The 18,475-nt window shown below is 42.0% G+C and overlaps 1 protein-coding gene across 12 annotated transcripts in view; it reads left to right on the forward strand.

The window, feature by feature from the left end:
• The window catches only part of FAT3 (FAT atypical cadherin 3), a 407,855-nt gene that overhangs the window by 376,373 nt on the left and 13,007 nt on the right, over nt 1-18,475 (forward strand). For 10 of the 12 annotated variants that reach the window (XM_048294524.1, XM_048294523.1, XM_048294534.1 and 7 more), the window contains 4 exons: nt 3,786-4,254; nt 13,403-13,556; nt 14,698-15,353; nt 18,105-18,218. In XM_048294524.1, coding sequence (XP_048150481.1) covers nt 3,786-4,254; nt 13,403-13,556; nt 14,698-15,353; nt 18,105-18,218 — 1,393 coding nt within the window. The remainder of the gene's footprint in view (nt 1-3,785; nt 4,255-13,402; nt 13,557-14,697; nt 15,354-18,104; nt 18,219-18,475) is intronic. The other 2 variants (XM_048294528.1, XM_048294532.1) reach the window with 1 other exon arrangement.

The following is an 18,475-nucleotide window of genomic DNA, read 5'->3' on the forward strand; positions in this document are numbered from 1 at the left end:
CATCAGCTTTTGGAGTCTTCTCTGTTCTTTTTACTTCTCTACAGGTGAGAAATCCTGTGGCATATATGCTTAAGTTTACATTAACCTCCCTGTCGTTGTTATAACTGAGCCTAGAAAACTCTGGGAAGTGGAAGCTTTGTGGGAATTTTCTGCCCAGCTAGGATGAAGCAGTGTCTCTCTGCTTTCATGGTGCAGAGGGTCTCTGCTGATGCCATGGGCTGCAGTGGTGAGGAGTTGCACAGTTTGCATGTCTCTGCTGTGAGATGGAATAACTCAGGCTCTCTGCTGTGTTGCACTACAGAGATGAATAAAAAAAGCAATGCCACACATTCAGTGCTGGACTGACAGTCTGATGCTACCGACTCTCAACTAGACCAGCCATCATCCCACTGAGGTTAATGTCTGGGTAACTGCTGAGCCTGGACAAGAGCCTGGATATTCATTGGAGGTCCATACTTTTTGCTTGAATGTCCCTAAGTTAGCTTGAAGTTCAGCTTTTCTTGGTACCGAGGTCCAGGCTATAATCAAAAAACCCTCTCTGAGGATTGAGCAGTGACCCTGACATCTCAGTGGTTACAAGGAATCACAGGAACACCAGAGATTAATTGCTGAATGATGGTTGAATTCTCTGCTCTTAGGAGTGGGGACAGCAATTTTACCTGTTAAGTGGAAGAACCTTCTCCTCCCTGCCCGGCCAGTCTAGCTGCTAAGTAGTAAAAAGTGGAGCCCTTTGCAGCATCTACTCCTTGCCAGTTCTTCCTATTCATCCTACTCCTCCTCGAGGTCCATAGGGGGATGAATATTTCCTCCCAGCCCCTCTACAGCAGGACTGTGATCATCTGATTAATGAAAGTACTTTCATGGTCCCATTGCTAGGGGTATCTGGGCATGTCACACAGTCTTTAATGCATGTATCCATAAAGCAGTGGTGTGAGGTAGGGAAATGACGTTACCCTTCTTTTACTGCTGGAGACCTGAAACTAATGGCTTGCTTGAGATCTCAGAGGAAGAATGTTGCAGGGTGTGGATTCCCATGCAGATTTGTCATGTCTTAGGCTAGTACTGTAAGCATCAGACCATCCTTTCCATCTTTCACTCTAGGTAGAGGTTACTCGTGTTTCTTCAATAACAGGAAGGAAACTTAACCCTTCAGACAATATATATTTACTGTGTATGTCAGATCGTCTGCTGGTAAAAAGAAATAAAAGTGGATGAGAAAGATGTATAAAACATATTTTAATGGCAAATCTTTTAGATCATAGTTTCCTGTATACAAGTGGTGTAATATTTATCCCAGGTGCTCAAATGTGGTGTTGTATTTATAAAGATAATTGGAAAAACATGTTCTGTGAGTAAGAGTAATAGACATGCAGGCCGTAGGTCCTTCAGGGCATAAGTAGTCATAGGGGAGGTATATGTATATTATACACAATCAGTAGAAGAGTTTCCATAGGAAAAAGCCTTTTGAGTAAGTAGCGAGTTATCTGCTTATCCAATGATGGCTGTTTTTCAAAGTGTAATATGTTGGCATGCATTTTTCTGTTTGATTTGTATTCCTGGTGAGACAGACCACACTTTCTGAGCAGCACCTTCAGGGTTTTTGGACTATTTTGTTGCACATGGGGGAAAGAAACTATTGCTCCATCTCTGGAGAGAAAAAATTCTCTGCTTATCAGGGCATCTTGTTTACCAGGATTCCTCCTGAGAGTATGCTTTAACAGACCCAATTTCAATCTGCAGAAACTGTTTACGGCTGAGTTTTGATTCCTGTAAAAAAATGTTTTTTAGTGAAAAATGATCCAGATTCATTATTCTATACATCCATTAGCCTTATTTGATTGAGCTGTAGGAGTACCAAGCAACATCCATCCCTTAAGCATGTATTTGCAGTCATAGATCTGATTTCTTCTCAGTTTCATTACAGCCTACAGATCAGGGACTTCAGAACAGCCAGTTGTTCATAGCAGGGGCTAATTCTAGCTCCTTCCCTTGGCTCCTTCTACATGTGTATTCATTCCTCTACAGCCCTTCATACCATGCAGACTAAGTGGGCAGATGGAATCTACAGGGAGCTTGCCCCATGCTTAGCACCTCTGTGTCCTCACTGCCAAGAAATTGCCGAGCAGAGGAGGGGTGTGGTTTATACCCTGATTGCCCAGTGTGTCTTGGCTTGAGGTCCAGTTCAGATTCAGCCAGTCAAGAAACCAAGCATTTGCAAAGGAGGAGGAAATCCAGGGATCTACCCATCTCAAGATTTTACTCTTAGCTTTTCTCCAGGTAGTTTTGTCAGCCTCCAAGGACATAAAATGCTGATAATGACACGACAGCACAGTCTGCTCCTGTAGATTAAGAGTTTCCCATTTACCTTCAAGCCACATCAGGGAGCCTGGCTGAGAAAGAGTTTGAGCACGCAGTCACATGCCAAGGGAGGTCTCCAGCTAACAAGACTATTCATGCTAGAAATGGCCAAAAATGGCCAAAGGCAGATGGACGCACTGCAGCGTCCTCACATCTGCATTCACCATGCCGGTTCAGCAGGCCACCAAAGCTCTGTGGGGCTCTTGCATTGACAGCTGTGGCAACTCTGCTCTCACTGGGAGGAGCAGTCAGACTCTGTAACAGATACACCAGTGAGAGGACAATGTGAGCTGCCTGGATGGATGAAAAATGACACAGCATCTGAACTTTTCAGGGGGATAAATAATGTGACAGAACTGTCTTGAAATGGGATTTGCAGAAATAAATACTTCCTAGAGCTTCCTAGAGCATGACATAAAGGTAAAATACTTGCAAGAGCTTTCAGAGAACTTGAATCCAATTAATGTGTCATAAGAAGTTATTTCCAACCTTGTCAGCCATTTTAAACTTATTTGCCATCTGTTAGAGAAACCTAAAATCTTTGGGTAAAACGCTAATCAGGAAAGCAACGCTTCCTACCTATTCCCTCACTTTGCCTGCACCAGCAGAGTAGCACAGATTTTCCCTTTGTGAGGACTTGGGATGGGTGAGGGACAGGAGAGAGAGTGAGAAATCCCCTACAAACTCTCTAAGTCCATGAGCTCAGCATAAATACAAGGAAAGAAAGGAAAGTAAGACCCATCTTATGTCATCTATGAGGTATACACAGAGCAGGTTGTGTAGCATCTTGGGGAAATGACTTTTGGTCAACCAGTATCTTACTGTTGTAATTAGAGAAGCTGAACTTAGGATGTTTAGGGACAACTCCACACCTCATTGAGATGCTCTTAAAGGTTACAGAAGCACAGGATGTTTGCATGAGCAGAGTACCTAACATCACCAGCTGAAAGCGTGACCATTGACTTCGCCACAAGCCTCTCAAACACTGAGAGGTGATCCTGTGCCCTGACTGTCCTTTTGGTGACGTCAACCACTGGGAGCAGAATCAAAGCTCTTGGACTTGCTGAGAAAGACACAGCTGTTCAAGAGCAGAATAAGGGTCCTCAAGTCCATATCCTGTTCAATAAAACATATAATTATCCCAGGTTTTGCCTGTGTTCTGCACCCATACGATTTTCTATATTTTCAGTTTTCCTGCAGTAGTTGGCTTTGGGCAAATTCAAAGTAAGCTGATATTTTCCACTTTATATTTTTTTTGCTGATGATAAAGGCACAGTTTTTTGCTATTTTAGTGTCATGTGGGAGAGCAGCTTTAACAGTGTGCAGAGACTGTCTAGAAGTTCTCTGTGCTTCCAGATTCTCTGCGAGAGCATATTCTGAGACAGCTAAGTGCCTGAAGCGGTTTGATTTCTGTTTTCCTCCTGCAGATTGTCGATGGCAAACTCTGGTTCCAGTTGGATTGCGGAAGTGGCCCAGGAATCCTGGGAATTTCTGGCAGGGCCGTTAATGATGGAAGCTGGCATTCGGTCTTCCTGGAGCTGAATCGCAATTTCACGAGCTTGTCCCTGGACGACAGCTACGTGGAACGCCGCAAGGCCCCCCTCTACTTCCAGACGCTCAGCACAGACAGCTCTGTCTACTTCGGCGCCCAGGTCCAAGTGGATAACGTCCGCAGCCTGACTGACAAGAGGACAACGCAGGTCCTGAGTGGCTTTCAGGGCTGCCTGGACTCAGTAGTCCTAAATAACAATGAGCTGCCACTCCAGAACAAGCGCAGCAGCTTCGCAGAAGTGGTTGGCCTGACGGAATTGAAACTTGGCTGCGTCCTTTATCCCGATGCCTGTGAGAGACATCCCTGCCAGAACGGCGGCACCTGTACTGCCGTGCCATCTGGTGGTAAATGTTTTCATTACTTTATGGGCTTCCCCCTCCCCGTTTCCCTCTGTAATTTATTGCCAGAGATGGTTTTATGCAGCAACATGCTTGAAAAATCTCATGAACTCTATAAAACTCTGATAGGTATTGCAAATTGGGTAAAAGCTGTTTGCTCTATAAATAACAGTGAAATGGTGCCCCTTCTTATTGCATTAGTGTTCCAGGAGGAAATTGATTTATTGGCTGTTAGGATAATCCTATTTCTATAGAAACCAATAGAATTACAATTACTGTAATGTTCAGCTGGATTTTTCAGGATCCATTTACAGCATCCTTACAGCACTGAGGGCTGTACACAAAGATGGTGATTTCAAACGTCCATCACAGAGGCAACAGCGGTGTTGCCTTACTCTGTTTCCAAAGCTGTCACAAATAATTACTGAGCTGTCCACAAACACCTTCGTCCTTTTATAAGTGAGTAATTTGATTACATGTCTGCATTGAAAATAGCAGGTTGGGCCCATTATAAACCCCTCCTGAACTGTATTTTACAGCTTTCTTGGAGGCCTGAGTGCTCTAAGGTCTAAGTAATATTATCCAAATTTTATAGAGCATTGATTTAAACTGTGCTTGTGTTGGAGTTTCCTATCCAGTGGTTATGTGGTGGTTTGTGTGATTTGATACCAGTGACTTACTGCAGTGCACAAGTTACCAGAACAGTCAGCACGTTAGCAGGAGAAAAGCAAATGGCACACATGTAAAACATTCCCGCTCAGGCAGTTCTCTCTCTGCAGTGTAGGAGTTTCCCTTCCAGTTGCCCATACTATATTAGCGTGCAGCATTGCACACCTTTTCTGGCAGAATAAAACTTCCTCTGAAAAGGAGGGTGCTCAACAGAGAGGTTTTCTGCAAGTTCAGAGCTTTCCATCCACTTACTGTCAGTGGGTTTTGGTCATGGTTCCCTAGGAAAGTTCCCGCTAAACTCTTGTTTTATGGAGCATTTAACCACTGTCCCAGAGCTTTCTGCTTTAATGTGTCCATGCAGTTCCCTTGCACCCATACTTATTATTTCTGTTTTTCATTAGTTCAGGATTGGCTCTCATATTTCCTTTCTGAGTCCCCTTCACCGTGCAGATTTTTTAAACCTAAACTTCTGATCGGTTCAAGACCGACATGTGGAGAGATTAGAGCAAAACTGTGATAAGTTTCTCAGTTGGATAGCCCCACCCTTATAAAGTAAGTCCTGACAATGTGGATTTGTCCTTGCTGGGCTGTCTCAGCTAGCATCCCCTCTGGATCTTTGGCTTTGATTCAGCCACCTCTTCTCCCATGCTATCACAAATGATGCATCAGGGATGCTGTCGGCTTTGCTGTTGATGGAAAGAGATGGGAGGACAGTTGGGAGGAATGAAGCACAGCCCTGGCAGTCCAGGATGTGCTGTGGGGCATGAGGAGAAATGTTGCTGCGTGTGTGTTTGTCCTTAAGTGTCTTTATTTACCAAGAGAAGGAGAGAAAAGGAGGGCTGCACAACAAGGGCAAAAGAAAATCTTCCTGAAACAGAACGATGCTGCAACCACTGGAAGAATTGCTAAGGATGATTACTGAAATTCCGGGAAATGGCGGTAGGATGTACAGGAACATATGTGCGATGGCTTTGATTCAGAGTCCATACTTACTAAATGGGGCTAGCCATTCGCCTCACATCCTAGGAAACATGAGAACAGCTCCTTCTATTGTGAGTCTACTTACAGTATTGCTCAGCAATCTCATGATGAGTAAATTGAAACCTTTCTAACAAAACTCTTTACAGTAATTCTTTTTTTCCCAGCTCCATGTGCATGCCAATTCAAACTGAGGGGAGACACAGGGTAGGGGAGAAGTGGCACTGAAGTTTGGACCCATCTTATTACTGGAATGGCAAATACCATTTTCATGTCAACAAAATTCTCTGCTGGAAAGCAGTCCCAGAACTGATTTAACTTGCCTGGTTCCTGCCTCGGCAAGGGGCATGTGCCCTGCAGGGATGTTTTGGCTGCCTGCCGTCAAAAAATCTGTTTGGTGTTTTTACTGTCTCAGCAGTGTGTGTAAATAAAGGATTGTTATAAAGCCATAATTCCAGTGCAGTGGGCCCTGACTGTATGTCGGTGGTTCTACAGCCCAGCCCATAAGGAGAAGGCATGGGCATTTGTGCTTCCACTAGGCAAAGCAATTCTGTTGTTAGTGTCCTCCATATGCAGAAAGGCCATGTAATTAAATTTAAAAGCACAGGAGTCCAACAGCATTGCAAATCCTAGATGCAGAGCTACAAATGGTAATGTGCATTTAAGAACCATCAAGCATTGCACTTGCTGACATAGATGTTAGCAGCTGACTTCCATTTAAAATGGAAAAAAAAAACTGTTCATTTTTTAAAGAATTTTCTTAGAATAAAAACAGCAGTTTTTTTCTTTTTTGGTGAGGGGAAGAATGCAAAAATACACAATGCAAAGGTCCTTTTCCAAATTGCAGGGCATTCAGTAGCATCAGGTTCTCTTGACTAATATTTTCTATGATATTATCATCCTTTTTAAGTTTTTGGAGAATAACATTCCTTTTCCTAAACAGAGTACTTGGCATAAGATTTGTTTTAATAAATACATCCTCTAATTTGAATTTTACAAAGCAGATTTCATATACTATTAACATCCTTTTTGTTATGGACAACCTACTGTGCTTTACAAGAAAATTAGGAGAGAGAAAAAGAAAGCTGAGATTTATAGCTAACTTAAGAAGAAAACAGTCAAGCAAAGGTTACGCAACATTATAACATGAAAGAGTTGCTGGCTACATACCAGAAGTCAAAGAGGCCGTGTCTAATTTACATATAATTTGCATAAATTGAACATCTACGACACAAACCTCTATAACAGTGTTCCTGTTGTGAAATCTTCCTTTCAGTAGAAGTGCCTGCTGCCCTGCTTGCCATTAATAAATACCTCGATTACCTTTTTCTTCATCTTGTGGTTATGGGAATAGGGTCACATCGTGGCCTTGTGTGGGGAATTGCTAAGGCAGTGCTCTGTATGCATTAGCATATGCATCATGTATGCGTCCGTGCTGCTGCTGTTATGGTTTGGATGGATGCATTCCCAGCGGCTTCGAAGCGCCTGCTGCAGGGCAGGGCTGTGCCTGGGCTGCCCAGAGCTCAGGACTGACCACAGAGGTCTTGCTCCAAAGCAGGGCTGGCACAGGGCTAAGCTGACCCGCGCTGGCTCTTTCTGCCTGACCTCTCTGCATATGGAGCAGGGCAGAATGGGGATGTCAGCCTGTGCAAGAGAACACAGACAGCACAGGTGAGAACTCCAAGAGTACTGAAAAGACTCTCTGCTTTCAAACTCTGGTTTCTGAGCAGCAGAAAGTGACCATGACAGGAATCTCTGCTCTCATGGCAGCAGTGGTTGCCCAGTGATGCCAGTGGTTCAAGAGGAGGGGCTGCGCATCCAGAGGCCCCATGGGGAGATCCAGTGCATGTTTAAATGGGCTGGCAGATGAGAACTCACTCGGTCTGACAGCTCAGGAGACTCGTAGCAGAAAGATACATATTCAGTTTTAGAATAATTTTACTGGAAGACAGTGGAAACCACAGCCCTGAAGTGTAGGCCACATTCTTCCAGACTTTTCAGTCTCTATCCATAAGTATGGGTCAGTAAAGCTATTTTTAAAGAAAGTTAGCATTTTGAAACCTGACAAACAGCGTGACTTTCAGAAACAGCTTGGCTCTTCAAACTGAAATTTCCCAAGAAAATTCAACCAAGTGTTTAAAGTGTGGTTAAGCTGAAAGCTGCTGAATATGAGGTCTTAAAATGGGAAATGTCACACAACCTTAATAATAGTGTAGCACTTTCCAGGGCTGCCAATAGTAAATGTATGTTTATCTGCATGAGTAACAGCATGAGCAATCTCAGCAATAGAAAGCTTTACTGTAATCACATGCAAAGACTGCACCAAGGTTTTCAACCACAGAAAGAAACCTCATGCTTGTAAAGCCTGCAATTATAAGTATAGTTACTTCCTTTTAATTTGATCAGTCCTATGTACATCTGGCTTTGATTGAAGTAAATGGCTTATATAAGTAGGCGATTTTATTTGAACGTGAAGCATTTGAGCGGAAGTATCTACTGAGTCAAGGACTCAGTGGGCAGAGCATGAGGATTCAAAGTCATTGCTTTCCCCACTCTTCACTTTTTCTTCTATTCTTTTTTTTCTTTTTTCATGAACAGAGTTATAATCCAAAGGGAGGAGAAAATACAACATGGCACTTGGGTGGTGGATTTAATACATGTTTTAAATGCTGTTGGCAGCACGGCTGGTTTTGATGATCAGGTAGTTCATAAGAAATAAATAAGGGAAAAATTAGTGTAAAAATACCATGGAACTGGCCTGGTCTTACTAATGTTCTTTATCTTGCTTTTTCACACACACAAACAACCCAACATACTGTGACGTGAGTATACCAAATGCACATCAATTAATTTTTTGAAAGCTTTTCAGAAATTTTGTTGGCGTTTAATCTTTTTTATAGCTATGATTATAGGCGTCTGGTTTTAAATTCACACTTTCAAAGCACATCCATGCCAATCCTGTCATAGAAAGCACTGGTTCAGCAAAGACTGAGGTTCATTTTCATACCAACAAGTGGCAAGAGGCAATCATCTGTTTGAAGACAGATAAGTTAAATCTGGAGTGGCAGGACTGTGTATGGCTGAAGAACACACACTTCTTGAAGGTGGCCTGGTTTGCCTATAGACCTACCAAAATACAAATGCTGGGAGAGGTCCTCTTCACCTTCAGTATTTCTCATCAGTTAGCTTGCTATGTAACACTGTGTGGTCAATGCCAAAGGCAGGGCTGTTTCTGGACGTGGAGTTTGTCAGGTCTAGCTGCACAGCAAGGAGAGAAACTACACAATGGAAAAGCCAAAGCACGTTAACAGATAAAAGCCAGCCTCTCTTGCATGGGATAAATAGAAACAGGAGCATACACATGTTCAGAAAAAAAAAAATTGGCAGCAGTTCGGAGCATCCTCTGTAATAAAGCCAAGTAAACCTTAGGATAGACAGACATTCAGATGCTCAGGCTGGAACGCTACCAGCAGAGATGTTCGCTACATAACGACACCCCATCTGCTGGTGGCACCGTGCCTGCCTTGTGCCACTGCCTCGGCTTCTTAAGTGCCAAGTAAGCATAGGTATAGGCAGGGAGCCTGTGTAGTGTCCTGGCTTACTGCATGTTGCTCTTCAGTAAGGTCTGGGATGAAAAATACCTTTTCTTCTGGATAGGGACATGCCAAGAGAGCAGTGAGAGGAACTGTTTGAGTCACAGTGAGAAGGTAAGATTTAATTTCATAGTTTACTCAGTACTCAGACGGGTGGAGGAGCATGAGAGAAGCCTTATAAAACAACCAATAAGCCCAAGACAATGTGTAGACCTATGTCTACAAAATGTTTTAGGTTGTGAATGACCTTTGATGCGAATCTTCTGATCATCATCTCTCCCTGTGCTTCACTTCTCACTGTGGAGAGGCAAGGTCTCGGAGGGCAGGACCAGGCTGAGTTGGAAGACAGCTGGTCCCAAAGCCCTGAGCTGCATGCACTGAGGGTGCTGGGTCCTCAGCACCAGCTCTTTGGCTCCACAGACCCACTGATGCTGCTCTGCAGGACTTGTTAATGTAGATACAACCTAAAAAGGCTGTATTGTTGCTCATAGCTTGTTGTTGCTCTTAGGTCAGCTGTTGGTACATGCTGCTATGGCACATGCTGAGAATGTTGTGGTCCCACCCTAGAAGCATTGCAGAGGCGTTTTCCAGAGTTTCCTATCTTTTTCCACTGATTTCCTCTGAAGAAATACAGTGGTGACATCACAAAATTTGCTGCCTTGGAGAATGCAGATCAACATTTCTGGGAATGAAATATTCATTCCTCTTGGAGGAAACTCAGATGGACTGTATCATCTTAAATAGTGATGAATTTCTAAGACTTCAGTGCTTTCATTTTAAACAGGATCAAGCCCTACATTTTAAAAGAGTTTTTTCATCCCTTGGTGAGAGAACAGGGCACTGAGCCTTTTCTCATGCTTGAATGTGAGAAGTTTGTTTGTTGTTCTAACCAGGAGGGAAGAAATGAATGGTACATTACCAGGATATTAAATTAAAAGCATAATAAAAATTCTTTATTAGACCCAAGATGCACTCCCTGCCAGAAGGGTTTTCTTTACAATTTACCTTTGTCCACAGCCATGTGGCTAAAGTGTGCAGTAGCAGGCAAAATTACAGCCTCTGCTGAGAGGTTTGGAGAAGGATTAAAGGTCTGGCTGGTCTTCTGGCTGAGCTGCTATATGCTGTCTACTGAGCCATCATATCAGCTCTTCTCTTCCCTACTCCATGAATTTTGACATATGCTTTGCTGTGCTGGAGACCTCCCGGGTGAATGCTCTACAGCTCTGAGCATGTGTGTCCTGTGTCTTTTGCCAGTGGCTTGGACTTGGCAGGTGTATGGCAGGGAATCCAACAAGAGGAAACACCAGTAATAAATATGGTAATTTAACGTTGTCTTGTTTTAGTGCCTTTTTTATTTCTACGTTTGATACTTAGAATCTGTAGTGAATACTGTAGTCTTCTAACATCTGATGTGTGTTCCACCGTCATTAAATCAAATTTGGTGAAAAACATAGGCTTTCAGAAGCGGACTTTTGTTTTGGTCCTGTTCGTCCACTGCTGGACAGGGCTCTGACCCATCTGGTGCATTCAATTTCATCTTGTCTTAGGATAAAATGCACAAATCCATGTTCCTTTTATTGCTGGTGATAAAACTGTCTTTTTAAATCAAATCAATACTTTTCAAGTTTTCTACAATGAACAAACGTAGAAATATGTTACAGAATGAGAACCTAGAACTTAGTCAGCTGAAACAAACATGAGGACATGTAAGTGGTTTAAAGGCTTTGTCCTACAAATGATTGGCACCTAAGAACTTAGTTAAAAAACAACAGAAACTTGGCTTTTAGCATCACTTTAGAGTTATGGAGGTTTATAAAATACCAGATAACACATATAATCTGTTGTTATATAAGGCAACAGAATTGATTATGAATAAAGTGGTTTATATTTGAATTGAACATTCTCCTTTCATTTAAACTCATTTGGACTGTAAAAAACATACAAAACATTACTGTAAATTTTTGGACTATAGATGTCACTGTTCAGTCATAAAAAGGGAGCCCTGAAACAGCTTTATTTATTCATGGCTGTGAATTCTACCTACAGTCACAGGTTTGTAATTCTTCAGACCCAGATCTCTATAGGTCCAGAAAGCTGTTCACATTGTCTGAGTGAGATATTTTTAAGACACAAAAAGAAATAATCCCATCTTGCTGATGCTGACTAAACGTGCTTTCTGGGAAGCCCAAAAGTTGAATAATTTATCTTCTTAACTCTGTAACCTTGGAAAGATCAGTGTATCTGTCTCCCTTGTAGTAGGACAATGAAACAGCATGATATTTGAGTATCTATTTCATTTATCTTCAATTAAATAGTATTGGACTCTTAACGGAATATGCCAGCAAGTCTGGTTCCAAGTTTATTCTGAAAAGCCTGTCCTCATGAAAGAATTCAATTAGAGTAACTGAACAAGGTGAATTGAACCGTATAGGACATAAAAGATGTGGGAGTCTAGATGCAGAATTGCTTTTTCTTTATGCCTCCACTGGGCTTTTCCGTATTGTTTCCATGAAATTCTTTTCCTTGTAACTGTGCTGGAAATTCCTGCCATGTTTGCAGAAAGAGTAACTTTTAAAACAATTGTTTGGGGTTTTTTTCCATATGTATAGATATAGAAAGTTTTTAAAAATATGTTTTAAAGGCTCACCACTGACAGATGATACTTCCACTACATCAGCTTGATTGCAAATAATTTTGATGCTGAATTGAGTTGTGCTCAACCATTTCAGCTCTAACTGCAGCTGTATTAATGGCAGGAAGGTTCCTTGTTTCAGTTGCTTAATGTGCTACATTCAGTAATTATGTGAACCCCATAACTGGAGCTTGAACCTTGACTGCACATCTGTTTAGGACATTTGGATTGTGTAAGGAGCTTTTTAAAAGATCAGCCAAAGTTTTTTTACAGACGTCCAGGAAAATTTGCTAGCTTGACAACTCTAACTTAGGAGTCTTCTTTTTCCAAGGATCATCTCATGGCTTTCACAGCCTACATGTTCTGTGCTCTTTTCAAGCAAAAAAGCACTCAGATTTCCATATCCAGTTCACAACATTAAGAGATGCACTGCCTCACAGGATTTCTTTGTGACCTTAAATAAGGCTTTTATTAATGGCACTATGCCATATGAAATTTCAAGGAGAGAAGGAAAAAAGAAATTTGTCATTTGATACTTGGCAGGGTGAACTGATGTATTTAAAGCCTTTTTCTTTTTTTTATTCTGCTCCTGTGTTGGCAAAAAACAGAAATGGGACTTCAATCCCTGACAGGGTCCCCCTCCACTTGAGTGTTGTTATGTCTGATGTATTGCAGTCAGTGATTAATCAGAATTTGATAGCACACACATAATCAGCTCTGATAAGGGCTGTATTGCCCAGGTCAGCTGGTATTTTGAAGTTTATAGTTTCTGCCTTGATGATGCACTTTATAAAACTGGTGTTTTATTACTGTCACATCCCCACTGTGTCGTCCTTGTAAAGGGAAGAGGTGGAAAAGCTCTCAGCTGATATATTTGTTCTCAGCGAGGCCCCAAAGGAGAATTGACTGCCGCTATCAGCAAACTTTTTCAAAAATGTTGGGAAATACATCCTTGATCTAGAATATTTCTTGTTACAAAAGATGTTCACGAATGATGTTTATTCTTACCTGAATCATGACAATTAGGATGGTCTGGGCTGCAGCAAGTCTTCTGGTCCCTGGCTGTAGACATGAGCTCTGATTGTCTGGGCATCTCAGATAAACAAATTCTTGACTAGCATTAGTGTGGACCACATGGACAGACCAAAATGAGTGTAAGCATCCCCTTGCCCCCACAGTACAATTTACTTTTCAGTGTAAAGCAGCCAAATGGCTCCTCTTGCTTTTAGACAGACTCAGTGGTAGGAGTCTAATTTCCCTCTCTCTGTCCCTTACCTCCCAGGGTACCATTGCAATTGCCTCTCCCAGTTTACAGGAAGGAATTGTGAGTCAGAGATCACAGCCTGCTTCCCAAATCCTTGCCGGAATGGAGGCTCATGTGATCCCATCGGCAATGCTTTCATCTGCAACTGCAAAAATGGCCTGACAGGAGTAACGTAAGTGTCCCTCCCCAGGTGGGCAATGGGAGCTTTTTGGCTCAGTGATGGTGGGTTTTTTGATCAGGATTTTGTACCCAAAAGCTATGGTTCACCTCGCAAAAAAAACCCCCAACCTCAGCACTTATTCCAAGTCTAAGCTAATGACAGCTGAGAAATCCCTTTGATTTCTCAAATCTGAGTCTTTCATGCTCAGAAATGTTTTTCCTGAATTCATCCTCCTAAATTGTTGATTCAGGATGTTATCTCGATACAGTTTTCTCTGAGATATACCTGTCTAAGTGATGCCAGCTTTTTGAGTTATCTTGTAAAACCTGTGGAAGCTGCTGTGTAATCTTTGTTTTGAAAATGGATCAATTATTTGGTCACCTTATCCCTGACATAAAAGGCTAATTTATTGCAGTCATTTTTTAAAATCCCTACCTTGATCATATACTTGGTGTAGACATAGAAAATCATGACCTGCCCATCAACATGCTTTTTTTCTCATCTGGTTTGTCTACTGTTTGTATTTTTTCCTCTGCATTTTACTACCTCTGATTCTTTCCAATTCTCCTCTCTCTTTATGGTTCCTGTTCTTTTTTTTCCTCCACCTCTCTAATATTTGTTTATTTTATCTCCAGACCTAAATAATTTTACATAGTCAATATATCCTTCTCTTCTCTCTTCTCTTCTCTTCTCTTCTCTTCTCTTCTCTTCTCTTCCATAAATACTCTGATTTTTTTACTATCTTTTTTCTCAACTATCTTTTCCTTGAATCCTCCTCTAATATTTTGTATTGAAACCCATGGGGTAGTCCAAAAACAATATAAAAAAAATATTCTCTGTTACATTCAGTATGCCTCATTAAGGTCACGGAACCTTTTCCTATCAGGTGATTTATTCCTTTCTTGATATCTATCAGATGTTCTAAACTCTTAATTCCATGTTGATATTTCCATTTTATTGTCTTAAAAAAACCCATGGAATAGCTGTAGAAAAAATTAAATGCCATTAAATAATAGGAAATAATAAGATAATTTGCAGAGTACCACAAGGTGTTAACTAATGGCACCTCTTTGACAAGTTAAGGCATCATGCACAGGCTGAACTGCTTGCTAGATGTTCTCCAGATTCCAGACTCTCCTTTTCTTCTTTTAAGGTGTGAAGAAGACATCAATGAATGTGAAAGAGAAGAATGTGAAAATGGTGGCTCCTGTGTCAACATCTTTGGTTCATTTCTGTGTAACTGCACCCCTGGCTACGTGGGTCAATACTGTGGTCTTCGCCCCATGGTGGTTCCCAATATACAAGCTGGGCATTCCTACGTTGGCAAGGAGGAGCTGATAGGAATAGCCGTGGTCCTATTTGTCATATTTGTGCTAATCGTTCTTTTCATCATTTTTCGCAAGAAAGTTTTCAGGAAGAACTATTCCCGCAACAACATCACGCTCGTACAGGATCCGGCTACTGCGGCCCTGCTCAACAAGAGCAATGGCATTCAATTCAAGAACATCAGGAACAGTGGAGACAGCAGAAACATCTACCAAGAGGTTGGGCCTCCACAGGTGCCTGTGAGGCCAATGGCCTATACCCCGTGCTTCCAGAGTGACTCACGGAATAACCTGGACAAGATAGTGGATGGGCTTGGTGTGGAGCACCAGGAGATGACAACGTTTCATCCTGAGTCCCCCCGAATACTGACAGCCAGGAGGGGGGTGGTGGTGTGCAGTGTAGCTCCAAACTTGCCTGCTGTGTCTCCCTGTCGCTCCGACTGTGACTCCATCAGAAAGAGCACGTGGGATGCTGGGACGGAAAGTAAGTAGCACTGTGTGCCGGTCTCGTTCTTCCCTGCCATCGGTAAGGGTTGCTTTCAGGGTGCAGCAAGTACAGTGGCACAGGTACTCTTAATGCTCCAGCCTAACATATGTCAATTGTTACATTTCTCCAAGAAGTGATCTGGTTTAATTCTGAAAGTTTATGATTAAACCAGGCATACAAGACCTCTACTTCTATGCATTAAGTATGACTAAATGCATTTATTTCACTTGTTCTGAAAGCACATACGAGTAAGTGGTCTGAGCATTCTTCAAGTGATACGATGCAATCATCTTTCTATTGGAAAAAAAACAGTTTGGGGCAGAATTCTCAAATGTAAGTTCTGTTAGGTTCAGGCTGTTTGTTTCCCAAGGGAGTTAAAAATACTTAAACCTTCTGCAAGAAGAAATCCTGTTTTGCATCAGGGACAAATGAACTAATATTCTCTACTTTCAGTGTCTGTGAAGTGAAGCAGAAAATCACGTACTGCTTGATATATGGGATCACCTCTTTGGGCCATTGCATTCCCCTCTGCATTCAGTATCAGTCATCACATAATTTTCAATCCCCACACTTACCCTATTTGTGCTGTGAATGGTTTCTCACCTGATAACACAGTACTCCCTCCATTCCTGAAGGAGTTGCTGGAGGTGCAGCAAACTTCACATCTTCTGTCATGGCAGGGAATACCAGTTTTCTGGGATAGAGTTAAGGCCCTGCATCATCTATCCTTGCAAGTCAGAACATGTCATATGTTTGCTACACCGTATATGATTTTTTTTAAAGATGTGTTCTCTTAGGAGTTTTTCCTAATGCATCTTCCAGTACCTGTTGGAGGGGGCTTACAAGAAGACTGGAGAGGGACATTTCACAAGGGCCTGTAATGATGAATGGCCTTAAGCTGAAGAAGGGTAGGTTTAGATTAGCTATTAGGAAGAAACTCTTTACTGTGAGGGTGGTGAGGCACTGTAACAGGTTGCTCACAGAAGGGGTGGATGCCCCATCCCTGGAAGTGTTCAAGGCCAGGTTGGATGGGGCTCTGAGCAACCTGGTCTAGTGAAAGGTTCCCTGCCCATGGCAGGAAAATTGGAACCAAATAATCTTTAAGGTCCCTTCCAGCCCAAACTGTTCTATGATTCTATGATCTTCAACCCTATTGCAACACAGCTTTATCCAAAGCTGTCACATAAAACTACACAATCCAGAAACCTTCATAGACCTGTAGTTGAAAGCAATAGGAACTGAGGAATAGAGAGAGGAATCTGGCACTGCCTTTCAGGAGGTTGCACCAAGACGGGGGTCAGCCTCTTCTCCCACGCAACTGGCAACAGGTCAAGAGGACAGCATCATGCTGTGCCAGGGGAGGTTCAGAATGGACATCAGGAAGAATTTTTGCTCTGAAAGGGTGGTTAAGCCTTGGAGCGGGCTACCCAGGGCAACAGTGAAGTCACCATCCCTGGAAGTGTTCAAGAAACAATTGGACATGACACTTAGTGCTGTGGTTTGGTTGGCATAGTGACGTTCAGTCAAAGATTGGGCTTGATGAGCTTGGAGGTCTTTTCAAACCTTACGGAGTTTCTGATTGTATGCCTGTGCCCTGATTGGCACATTTTCGTCTGAGACAACACACTGGCTAGGGTCTTGTAGTGAAAAATGGAATTAATTTTTATATATTTGGGCTGTATTTCAGGGATGTGTTGTGTCTGACCTTTTAAACCCTTAAATATAGTTATGCTGATGGAAAGCATCAGCACACCAGCCCCCACACATGCTCTGTTCTGTATTCTCCTGCGTGTTTGTGCCACTGCTGGTACCAGTATGAATTTCTGCACACCATGAGGCCATACCGCAGAGACAGACCTCAGCTGTCAAGGAGTGGGAAGCAGTGCAGCTTTGTTACTGCAGCACTCACTCCATTAGCTCCATACCCTGCTGCTCAGCAGGAGCATATCAGCTCTTACAGTTTGGAGGTGTGCCGTGCTGGGTAGAAATACCTACAGCTGGCAAGTAGAGAGCTGTACTTCCATGTTGGCAGCACCTGAGCTTCTTCATTTGTAATTGGCTTAGTACTTACAGTGGAGGATAACTTTTTGTGTTCCTGATTATTCTTGCTCATATAATGCGAAGTTGAATGTGTTTATTCATATGTGTTTAATTACAGGAGAATTTATACCATAGGTTGCAGTTACATTTCTAAACAGTAGAGTTGTAAAGACTGAATGTCCCTGATGAAAAGCCGTGTAAATTGAAGCATAATTTATTATATGTCAGTGATGGAGCTATGAGAATCTGATCCAAGGGCCACTGATAAGAATAACAAGATGCACAGTAACTTTACTGAGCATTGAATGAGCCTTTAATGAGGCTCTCAAATTAGAAAATGAACAGTAAAGATAAATGTAACTGTAATCTCTTGTATAAGCTGTTTTATACCACATTCCTTAAGTCATCATTTTCTTTGCTGTTGAGACTGTATGTCATCTAAAAAGGCAGTATTAAATACAGATCTTTCTTCCTGGATTGCAGTGTTGTCAGCCACTTGAAAGACTCTTTGGGATTCAGACACTTCAAAAGTCTAGGTGTTTTCACCGACTGCCTTCTTGACAAATAGGTCACGTCCTCTGTGTGAAGGACATAATTTTATTCCGACTAAAATAATAGAAGGCAGGATTTAAATGTGTCCATGGTATAAATAGATAAATGTGCATACCTAGAGAGTACCATTTTGCTTTGTTTTTGCTGTCAATGAAGGTAAAGGGGTTGATGACGCTGAAGAAGTGACCTGTTTTTCAGGAAGTAATAAAGGCAGCAACTCTGAAGTACAGTCCCTCAGCTCCTTCCAGTCTGATTCCGGTGATGATAATGGTAAGAAATAATTTCATCTTTATTATGTTGGGGGAAAAGCTATTTATCTCTCTTTCTCATATTATTAAAACATCTATGTGACATCTTGAAACCCTTTAATGATGCCAAAAGTAAGAAAGTCATGGGTTTAAACCCTCACTTTGTGTTCCACTTACAAAATTATAGGAACGTAATAAAAATCTTGATGCTTGCAGCTGTTGTATCAGGACCAAGCTTTACATGGAATTAGAGGTATGATACAGCAGAGTCACATTGCC

This window comes from Corvus hawaiiensis, chromosome 2 (genome assembly GCF_020740725.1).
Source record: "Corvus hawaiiensis isolate bCorHaw1 chromosome 2, bCorHaw1.pri.cur, whole genome shotgun sequence".
Taxonomy (NCBI): domain Eukaryota; kingdom Metazoa; phylum Chordata; class Aves; order Passeriformes; family Corvidae; genus Corvus; species Corvus hawaiiensis.